The 11,162-nt window shown below is 41.7% G+C and overlaps 1 protein-coding gene across 1 annotated transcript; it reads left to right on the forward strand.

Annotated features, from left to right (window-relative positions):
• The first annotated feature begins 381 nt into the window (after nucleotides 1-381).
• igsf5a (immunoglobulin superfamily, member 5a) lies at nucleotides 382-10,670 on the forward strand. Its single transcript, XM_027015415.2, has 9 exons — nucleotides 382-722; nucleotides 1,158-1,238; nucleotides 4,007-4,321; nucleotides 6,585-6,875; nucleotides 7,171-7,302; nucleotides 8,527-8,551; nucleotides 8,872-8,963; nucleotides 9,124-9,188; nucleotides 9,290-10,670. Exons 2-9 carry the CDS (start codon nucleotides 1,193-1,195, stop codon nucleotides 9,395-9,397), a joined length of 1,074 nt encoding a protein of 357 aa, XP_026871216.2. The 5' UTR covers nucleotides 382-722; nucleotides 1,158-1,192; the 3' UTR covers nucleotides 9,398-10,670.
• The last annotated feature ends 492 nt before the right edge of the window (nucleotides 10,671-11,162 follow it).

Below are 11,162 nucleotides of genomic sequence, written 5' to 3' on the forward strand. Positions count from 1 at the left end.
CCTCCTCGTCGTCGTCATGAAACATTGCAAGTTCGCAGGGCAAAAGCAGATAAGCTCAGACGTTATGGACGCGGCCGAAGTCGCCATCTGCGCACGCTTGTTTCTGTCGCTGTGGTGACATTTCTGCCGCCTGCGCTGCGAGGCAGATCGGCGTTTTAATCCATTCACATAGGGACACAATGCTCCCAGGGTGTCGTGCTGACTCACATCAAAGGTTTATTGTCTCTAGCACGCACCTGCATCTGAGTGAATCAACAGCAGAAGTTCTTCCAAGCATGTGACTTTGATATATTGTGTAGGTTTTAGAACTGACTGGTGGCGAGGTGGATTACAGGATCTGTGTGTGGGTAGGTCATTTTCAGTGTGAGTGAAACTACACTGGAGGAGACCCGTGAATCCCAAAGCAAACAGTTTCACAGCCTCAAGAAATGATCCTTCCACTACATGGGCTACCTTGCTTGGCATGTCAGTAATGCCTCTGCCTAGTAAAACCCCCTAGGCTTGGTACAGACAGGGCTGAAGGCAAAGTAAGGAGTCTCTGTCAAGTTCTGTTCCTGTTACACTGGTCTGATAAGAACAGTTGTACTGCTGGACTTTGGCCTTTTTCAGGCAGTTAGGTGACACAGACGGATATTGTTTTCACACCTACTTCAGTCGGAGTTATAGGAAGGGAGCCAATGAAGGACTCTACTGTGGTCGTGAATAATCTTTTGTGTGATCAGGTAAGTGTCTGCTTAAATCTCTGGAGATCAGAGTGAAGGTGCTAACAGCCAGTTGACACAAACCGGTCACAAATTACATGTAAATTATACATGTAATTAAAATAAATTATAGATTGCAGCATATCTTTTTCCTCTTAGTTAAAGTATGGCATGGATAACACAATCGCTATAATTTCTTTATTCCTAAATTCTTAATTTATGTTTAACCAAAGGCTCAGATGAAACTATACAAAGTAAATTGTTATTTGATGTTTTATAGAATGAGACTAATAATATACCCAGGAGAAACAACCATACAAAATGACCCAATGGTCGACTTTTTAAGGTTCTTTAAAAGTACTAAAACTGTTAATTCCAGTGTTATTTTACAAGCTCTTCTTTATCTCAGTGTGTGAGATTTTTCATGTTTACTTAGAAATTTGCTTGAATTTATAGGCCTTGAAAATTGGCATGTCCATTTCTGAAGCACTATGGCCGTGTTCAGCTTCATGGCTGTCTTTCTTTTCATTTTTGAGGGTGAGTAGACCTGTTCTTGTTTTACTTCCCCCACGATCTTCTTTTTCAAATCTCAAATTACATTCAACGCAATGAGTTTTCTGCATTGTGATCGGTCCCTGCCTATGTGTACGCGGAGTGGTGTAGTGTTGACCGGGGTCCAAAGGGAAAAGGGCTCCTTTTGACTCTTTCTGAGTTTGGTTAACGATCCATTGTTGATGTTTGATTCGGCCTCCTTTGTTCACGGGGCTCCTGTAATGTTACGAAAAGATGGAGGTGTTCTTTGGGTGTTGGGGAGAAGCTGCGGCTGAGTATATGTGCCTAATGCATCACTTCAGCCCGACAGGGTCCGCTTCATCACACCTAATCGCAGGGCGTGCTCCTCTGGAAGTAATTAAACTCTTTAATATGCAGGGAGACACTGTTGTGTTTATCACGCAGCACCAGCGGTGCCTGGGACCTCTCTGGAGTTCTTTAATTTAAAGACTAACATGCAAATCACTCCAGTGAAATCAGTGCAGCTGTAACCAGAGGCAGATCTATAGAGCTGGATTTCTCCCACGCCTACCTCAAGCTCCCACAGGGAATACAGGAAAGATATTCCTTACCTAAAATTTATATCTGCGTTTTAAAATGATTCTGAGAAGGATCTTCCACTGTAACCCTGACCCATTAGAAGACCCTAAAGGTGCAAAGCAAATATCGTCTATCTGTTTACAAGAGATGTGCCTACAAACCAAAACCAGACATCAACATTGCCCATGGCACTGCCATACAGTGTGTACACATATGCATGCCAGTGAGCACATACACAAATCCTGTTGCAGCTTTATGACTTGAACTGCAGTGTTATATCACAGGTCACCTGTAGATGCCATTGGCCAGCTGTTAAGCTCAGTTTACTGACTGGGGCTTCGAATGTGGACAGAGTGAACAGACACTTGGTGCACCGTCATCATGACACTCAGACATTTTAGCTTTCTCCAGACAAGCAGGACCCTTGAGTCCTGCAAATATTTCCCCCGATGACAACAAACAGGAAGTACAGATTACGGAAAACGCAATGTTCTGAACAGTGTTTCTAAGAGATCCTTTCTGCGAGACATATTTCAGCATACCTTAGACTAAACATATGTTTACACCATATGTTTCTGAATATGTTTCTGATGGCATGTGCTTCTTCCATATAAATATATAATATACACACACACACAAACAAACACAAATATTTCATTGGACCGCCTTTAGCTTTGTTTACGGTAACGCAGGTCGCTGTGGCATCATTTCCACAAGCTTCTGCAATGTCACAAAATTATTTCTGTCCCAGGTTGCATTCATTTTCCCCCAAGATCTTGATGAATGGGAGATTTGGACCAAAGTCTTCTTCCAGCACATCCAAAAGATTCTCAATGGGTTCAGGTCTGGACTCTGTGGTGGCCAATCCATGTGTAAAAATGTCTCATGCTCCCTGAACTACTCTTTTACAATTTGAGCCCGCTGAATCCTGGCATTGTCATCTTGGAAATATGCCCGTGGCCATCAGCGAAGAAAAAAATCCGTTGATGGAATAACCTGGTCATTCAGTATATTCATCTCATTCTTTGGGCACATAACGTTGCTGAACCTAGACCTGACCAACTGTAGCAACCCGAGATCATAACACTGCCCCCACAGACTTGTACGGTAGGCACTAGGCATGATGGGTGCATCACTTCAACCGCCTCTCTTCTTACCCTGATGCACCCATCACTCTGGAACAGGGTAAATCTGGACACATCAGACCACATGACCTTCTTCCATTGCTCCAGAGTCCAATCTTTATGCTCCCTAGCAAATTGAAGCCATTTTTGCCGGTTAGCCTCACTGGCAAGTGGTTTTCTTAAGGCTACACAGCTGTTTAGTCCCAATCCCTTGAGTTCCCTTTGCATTGTGCGGTGTGGAAAATTCTCGTACTTTCACTATTAAACATATCCCTGAGTGCTACTGTTGTTTTCTACGATTTGATTTCCTACACATTTAAGTGATCGCCGATCATGATAATTCAAGATTTTTTTCCAATCACATTCCTTCCTCGAAGATGATGTTTCCCCACTGTCCTTCAACTTTTTAATAATGCGTTGGACAGTTCTTAACCCAATTTTAGTAGTTTCAACAATCTCCTTAGATTGTTTCTCTGCTTGATGCATGCCAATAATTTGACCCTTCTGAGGACAGATTGACGTCTTTTTCCACGACCACAGGATGTGTCTTTCGACATGGGTGTTTAACAAATGAAAGCTACTCACTGCCATCAGTTGGGGTTAATAACTTGTTGCCAGCTGAAACATAATCACCCATGCAGTAATTATTCAATGGGAGGCTCTTACCTATTTGCTTAGTTAAATCCAGGTGGTGAGCCAGGGTGTGTGTGTGTGTGTTTGTATGTAAAATTTAAATTATTGTTTAATTCTATTCTCTACTGACAACTATTTGTAGAAAATGACAACTGGTCAAAATAAAAAGTAATGCAAAAACAAATTCGTATTATTTTACACGATACTAATGTTTTATCTTGGGAAGAGTTCAGAAATCAATATGTGGTGGAATAACCCTGAATATCAGTCACAACTTTGATGTGTCTTTTGCTCTCCACCAGTCTTTCACGTATCTTGTTAAATACAATTTAGTTCAGGTGATCACCTAATTGGTCAGTGCCTAATAAAGTAGAATGAGCTGTGCCCATGACATGAAATGGCTGTCGTGTATATATATATATAAAAAATGTTTGTTTATTTTTTTATTTCCCTCAGGGGTGATCGCTAAAGTGCAGCTGGAACCTCAGAATGCCACTGTACTCCAACATTCTGAAGCCAGATTCAACTGCTGTGTGAATGAGCCTGGATGGACGGTCATGATTTGGTCCCTGAACAGACTCTTGGCACTGACCATATTAGAGACTTCTGGCGTGGTTAACAGTACCGGGCGCTTCTCTGCGAGTGACTATTCCACGGGTGGAGCATCCAAGTGGGAGTTTATCATTGAAAATGTGCTAAGAGAGGATTCGGGACAAGTCACGTGTCAGATCCAAGGCAGTGAGCCCGTGACTGCTCAACTATCTGTGCAAGGTGGGAACGTCGTATACTGAATCCATACTTTTGCATGCACTGCATGTGGCAGATGCTTTTACCCAGTGTCTACTGTTTCATTGGAAAACCAATCCTCATGCTATCAGAAATTGTCTGGAGTATGAGGAAGCCGCCATGCTAAAGAGCAGTAAATGAAAGTGCAGCCAGGTTGTTTAAAAGAATAAGTTTGAATGGTGTTAACATGATAAATTAGTCCTTCTTTTAAGCACATGCTGTAAATAATGTGCTGAGTCAAGAGCTTGAATCCACTGTCTTTTGGACAAAACTCGTGGCACCATTACACCACAACAGAGTTACGCCCTAATGCCAAACATTTGTATTGTTCTACGTCTAGACTGGATGAATCATATTATCCTGAGTAACTGAGAAAGATCTTTTACGAGCATATTTAAATATTATCTTTAACTTCAAAGCAAATGAACCTCACACTGTAGCGTGTGGAAATTACGTCGAGCGTGTGCAGGTTTGAGACACGAAATGTATGTTAGTTTTTCCGTGGTGGCTTAGCATTGCTCAGCCAAAACCAAGAATCCCCAGTGGACCAAAATTCATGACGCATGTCCCAGATCGGAAGGTGCTACAGAGCTTTACTAATTAACGTTCTTATTAGCAGAACTGCATGGGTGATGGAACATTCCCCGTGTTGAAGAGAAGCCCACTTTAAATTACACACCCTGGGATTTCAAATAACAAGTCAGCGAATGCGTTTATGAATGATTGGTTTCATCAGGTTAAAAAAAAAGGGGGGGGGGGCTCCAAGCAAGGCCCTGATACATGCAAACTGGTGTCACATGCATGTACACACACACAGACAGGCACATTCACACACGCATGTGGTCTTCTGTAGCAAATGTCACTGCAGTATTTAGCTTTGGGAACCACGTAAGGGCAGTGGTAGCTCAGTGGTTAAGGTACTTGACTTGTAATTGGAAGGCTGCCGGTTCAAGCCACACCACTGCCAAGTTGCCACTGTTGGGCCCTTGAGCAATGCCCTTAACCCTCAATTGCTCAGGATGTACTCATTCATAATTGTAGGTCACTTTGTATAAAAGCGTCAGGTAAATGCATAAACACTTAGAATGGTTCTCGTCAGGACACGGATCGTGCTAAGTATCCTCATACTTCTTTTGAGATAGAAATGCTTTCCTCACAGCAGGGATTCTCCCACAGGGCCATGTGAAGAAAAGCAGCCATAAAGCATTCTCAAGTCTCTTCCAACTGCCACAGGTCACTACAAAGGTCATTAAATAAGTGTAGTTTTATACCCAAACTTTATTGGGAGATTACAGCTGAGTCTTCTCTACTACAGGTAACTGATGGATTAAAGTATTAAAAAGTGTTCATCTCTTCATCTGCAAACTCACCCCTGACTTACTGGTCTCCAGGTCAGTTCTCTCAAATTAGCTGGCAGTGAATTCTATTTGTAGACAACTTTTCCAACTCATTACTTCCTTTCAGAGGTTGGGACGAACAATCGATTTCATTTAGCCAGTCACAGTTAAGTCTCAAGTTAAGCGAGGCTGCTTCTTCAGTTTTAATAGGAAAGGAACCTCTGCCAAATCCAATACTTATTTCCACTCAAGTGCATATTCTGTTCTTCTGTAATTGTACATTACAGAGACCACAGATCATGCGTCCCCTTAAACAGTCTAGCAGAGCTAATGGGAGCAGTAGTGCAAGTCTCCATGTTTCAACGTAGCATTTCTCCTGGGAAGACATGCACCATTGTATTGAAAATACTGAAAATCTATTTTGCATAAAAAGCAATGTAATGACATATTGCTTGTGTAGATTTGACTCAGTTCTATTGATGGATTGATTAAAATATCAGGGAATAAAATCTCACCTATACATTTTGCGATCTTGTAGCTATCTGTTGTGAGTTCACACAGGTCTTCCACCATTAACCAAAATCAGTGTTACGCTAACTTAGCCATGGCCATGTGTGTGGTTGAACTTGGATCACTTTGACTGGATATTGATCTGGCATGGATGTCGTGTTCTTTCATTTTTATATTTTCTTGCCCTTTATATTCTGTTTGTGAAATTAGCACTTCTCAGGATTCAGCATGTTCGATCATCTCAGCAGTTACACGTAGAACAAGAGGTTAATCACCTATGATGGATAGATTAGCACAGATTAGCAGTCCACTGCTAACTCAAGCATGCACATCTGTTTCATTGAGTTGAGAAAGACGCAAGTGAGCAGATGCTTACTGACATGTGGCCCGATTGTCCCAAGAGAGCGGCGCCGTGGAGATTGAAGGCGCCAACCGCACTGCGACCGAGGGGGAGCAGGTTACGTTCCAGTGCCTGGCTGTGGGCTGGTTCCCTGCCCCGCTTCTCTCCTGGGCTCTGAATGGCATGCCGGTGCCCAAGGAGCTCTTCAACAGCAGCTTTGTGGAAGCGGGCACTGTGCTGAACTCCAGCAGTTCCCTTGGCATCACGGCCAGCAGCAGTGTGCTCGTGGAGTGCCTGGCCACCGTGCCTGCTCTCGGTACGCCTGAGCGCAGTGGCGTGTTCCTCACAGTCGGTAAGCCCCACCGCCTGCATCCGCTCCCGTGCTGCTAGGTAAGAAGCCAGGAGCTGAGAGCTCGCCTCAGGGGGGGTCAGGCCTCATTCTCATTCCTCCACTGCTCGCCTTGCACTCCGGAGCTTGAGGTGCACTTGCTAGCACGTGTCCTGCCCATCACTACATCCTTTGTCCTTCAACCTGCAGATTAGGTTCCAAAGGGAGCCGACAATGACAAATGTTATGCTAATCTAAATCGGTAGAATGCATTGGCCCTGTGAATGAGGATCTAATTTTTCTCTCCTCTCCGCCGCAGCGAAGGTGGACAAGCCCCAGACAAGAGACCAGACTGTGCTGATAGCAGTCACCGTGTCCTTCTCTGCAGCTGCACTCTTGGTCCTCATCATCATTGCCATTGTCTTGTGTTGCAAACGGAAAAAGGGAGCGAGTGAGTGCCCTGCCATTTGAAACAGGCCAGCGTATAGCTGTGGCCGGTTTAAATATGACAGCCAAAGCATCTTATATGATGGGGTGGTGGACAGAGAAGGCCAGTGGGACACACACACAGGTTCTCTGCTGTTAAAGGAGAACTTCCTGCATAGATGCAAGCCTGCAAAAATAGTTTGGAGCAATTAATGTACATCTGTCTGGGGCTCTTTATGAATCGTTCAGGTGTAAAACATCGATACAGTAAAAAATGAACTACTAATAATAAATGAACTATGCAAAGGGGGAATTAACTATTTAAAAGGAGCAGTACAGTGGCTCATGAAAGGCCATGAGTTATGTATTTTTTCTCCTGTTAACCTTTTTTCTCACGCAAAACAAAACTTATTTTCTCAAGATTATGACTTATTTTCTCTTTTTATCTCAAAATATCAAATGGTTTTATTTACACTAGGAGGTTAGACACAGCATGTGTACACGTACCTGTGTGCATGTGTTTGTGTTTCCTCTTGTATCAACGCTTGATTAAAGTAAAAAACTGACGCGCTCATCCATGATGTACAGTGTATGTGTCTAATTACACATTTCCACACCATGAGAAAAATAAGTTGCCCTCTCCAGAAAACAACTTTTGTAGTCTTGAGCTCACAAGAAAAATGTGATATCATATCAGAGAAATAAATAACTCCCGGCCTTTCTGGACTTCACAGATCTGAGGGAAATGTTTTCAGTTTGTTTGTTCATCCTGTATGAAGCTCAGTGCAATATGCTGAAATAGCCGCTACACTCAGAATCACCTCTGTGCACGTACAGCGCAGTTCGTCTATTCATGATTAATAGATTCCTGGTTCATTTCATACACCTGATTTCTTTCTTTCAACTGCATTACCAACTAACTGCTTGCTGAAACGTGCAGCCCTTTAACACCGTTTCCTTTTCCTCCTCATATTCAAATGTATGCAAAGCAGCAGCCATATCCTGAAAATATTGCCATTAGATTAATGATTATTAATGAACATAGGAGGGAAGGGGGGGGGGGGTCTACTTATGAAAATGAGTGACAAGTGCATGGTTTCAGTGACTATGGTCTGAGAGTTGGAAAGGCATAGAAAACAACTGATTAAAAATACACAGATATAATTTTCAGACCCTCATGAAAAAACCCCAAAAATGTCCAAATTTGCTAAAATATAGCACCTTTAACCCTTCCTTTAATACTTTTCAGAGTCAGCCTACCAAAAAGAAGCAAGGTATGTATGAGCAAATCTTATGCCACCCGGTATATTGATGATCTATAAGGCACAAAGTGCACAGCAATTAGATTCAAGTCTACAGGGACTCATAGAGCCTGCTTTGGAGACATGCTTTGTCATGATTTTTAGAGATATGCTTTGCCATTCTGTATTGGGTGAAACATTGTTTTCTACTGAATGTATAAGGAGACAGAGAGCTGCTGTGTGTTTACTTGTGGTCTCTTGGGGCAGTGGTAGTGGGGGCTTTGTTACATTGTTTTTTCTGGAAGGCTTGCTGTTGTCAGTGACCTGCTAAAAGATTTTGTTTGTCTTGGTAGAGAACACTCACAATCACAGAGAGACAAGAATACACACAATGGGGAAGGGCAGGGGCATGATAACCTTGGATATGATACAGAAGGACCTAAAGGTGAGAGAGACTCATGCACACAAGCACACACGCACACATGTACGTAACTTCAATGGGTATAACTAGAGTATGAGCTGTGTTTTCGGAACACCTGTACCTTCTTAACGAATGGCAGATTTGCAGTATCATTAACATTCAGAGGTGTATATTTTTCTTACAGCAAATGACTACAACAATGAGTTTACTGACAGCAGGTACTGGCAAAACTGTAGCAACAGTTTCCAGGTAATCATTCAGAATAACGTAAACATACATATTTCACATCGCAATTGTCTGCCACTTTCATTTAAATTAGTCTGTGCTAATGAAAACAACTTGTTTTCCAGATGCCTGATTTGGCCAAGCCTAACCAAGAAGCTGGTGGTCACACTCATGCCATTTATGCCATCAGTGACGGTGGTGTCAGAAAACACAGACATGTAACCATTGTGTAAATAGGCCATTATGAAAGACAGAGTTGATTAATTAACTTAATTATAAAAGTGGAATACAGAATATGACCCTGAAAAAATGGCGATCAAAAAAAGAAAAATGGAGAAGAACAAAAAGCATTTTAAAATGTTCATAATTGCAATGCAGTTCTACTTTCAGCAAACTATATATACTTTACTTTAAAGAGAGAAAATGCATTAATGTCATATTTGTTTCTGTGGCTCAGAAGTACTAATGTTCATAACTGCCCGCAGTGCTCTGGAGAGAGGGCTTATATTGTGCAGCCTGGAAGACTATAAACCTTAGTGTGTAGTAGCAGCACAAATCAATTAATCTTGATTCAGCTGATGGTTAATGATGTTTCACTGAGGTACTTCTGTATCATATCAGGTTCCACCCAGTTAGTATGAGTGCTTTGCAGTGTATAAATGTCACATTATTCTTTAATTCACCAAGTGATGGACCTGCAGCAATTTATTTTACATTTTTTAAAATAAAATTTATCATGCACATTTTTCAGATTTTAACTGTACCAAAACACAATCTGCTATTCAAGGAACATCACACAACACTGCAAATTTTGATCCTTAAGTAGTCCTTTGACATACGTTCTGTCAAATTACTTTGGAGACATAAACGAATTCATTCATTCATTCATTCATTCATTCATTCATTCATTCGTCATCTTCTAAACTTAATCCAGTTCAGGGTTGCAGGGGGTGGAGCCTGTCCTTGCAGCACAGGGCGCAAGGCAAGAACCAATCCTGGAAAAGGTGTCAATCCATCACAGGGCACACACGCACACATATCACCCACACTAGGCCAATTTAGAGATGCCAACTGACCTAATGTGCATGCATTTGGAATGTGGGAGGAAACTGGAAAACCCGCAGGAAACTCAGACACAGGGGCGATGCAAACTTCACACAGGCAACGCCTGGGAATTAAACTTGGGTCACTACAGCTGTGAGGCATCCAACAAAATGAATCACAGTCTCATATTCTTTTTTTATTTATAGGTTTGTGTCTCCTTAATTACACAACCATTGGCAAGTACCACTAACTCCCTCATGAAACTTTGTACTTTCAGTTTTATGGTTGCTGAGAATTAGTCAATAGATGAGTAATGTTTATGTATGGCAAATTATGCTTCATGATGCATGCTAAATTAATCTCTGCAATGCACCCTGTGGTGCACATAATGTCTGCTCACATCTTAAACTTGATGATCCTCAAGTTAAAATAAAAATGAAATCAGAATTCACAATGCACAAATAGCTTCCTCTTCATTAATTAAACATTAAATGTATATGCTATTTATTGTCATATGTAACAATTAAATCTACAACTGATTTAAAATGAAAAAATATATTTTGAGTCTGGCAATTTTAGCCATTTATAATAAAACTTCACTGGGACGGGCCATCGGAATGTTTTTCTGTCATATTAGTTTTTCAGAAACTAACAACATGATATTTTGCTGATTTTCAGAAGTTCTTATCACTGCTTTCAATTTTCTTCATCTTGTTGTTTTCAGACTGCATAGATCACCTTATGCTACACTGCAGTGTGCAAAGAAACCCTCCATATACAGATGAATGATAATTATCATGCTTTTTTTCCACCAACAACATAACAGTGCAAAATTAAATAAATAAAGTGGAGCTATTAACTGCATGCAACTGGGCAGCCGTCCCCCGGGTGGCTTGTTATGTGTCTTGGCTTCTGCCTGCGCTCTGTGCAGCTTCGTCCACGTCTCCCACCGCT

The sequence above is a fragment of the Electrophorus electricus genome, chromosome 17 (genome assembly GCF_013358815.1).
Source record: "Electrophorus electricus isolate fEleEle1 chromosome 17, fEleEle1.pri, whole genome shotgun sequence".
Classification (NCBI taxonomy): Eukaryota; Metazoa; Chordata; class Actinopteri; order Gymnotiformes; family Gymnotidae; genus Electrophorus; species Electrophorus electricus.

Excerpts from the sequence above, each read along its gene's own strand:
- igsf5a (XM_027015415.2), top strand. The coding sequence starts at position 1,193 with ATGGCCGTGTTCAGCTTCATGGCTGTCTTTCTTTTCATTTTTGAGG. Across the intron at positions 4,322-6,584 it reads TGCTCAACTATCTGTGCAAG|AGAGCGGCGCCGTGGAGATT; the intron begins GTGGGAACGTCG and ends GATTGTCCCAAG. Across the intron at positions 7,303-8,526 it reads CAAACGGAAAAAGGGAGCGA|AGTCAGCCTACCAAAAAGAA; the intron begins GTGAGTGCCCTG and ends AATACTTTTCAG.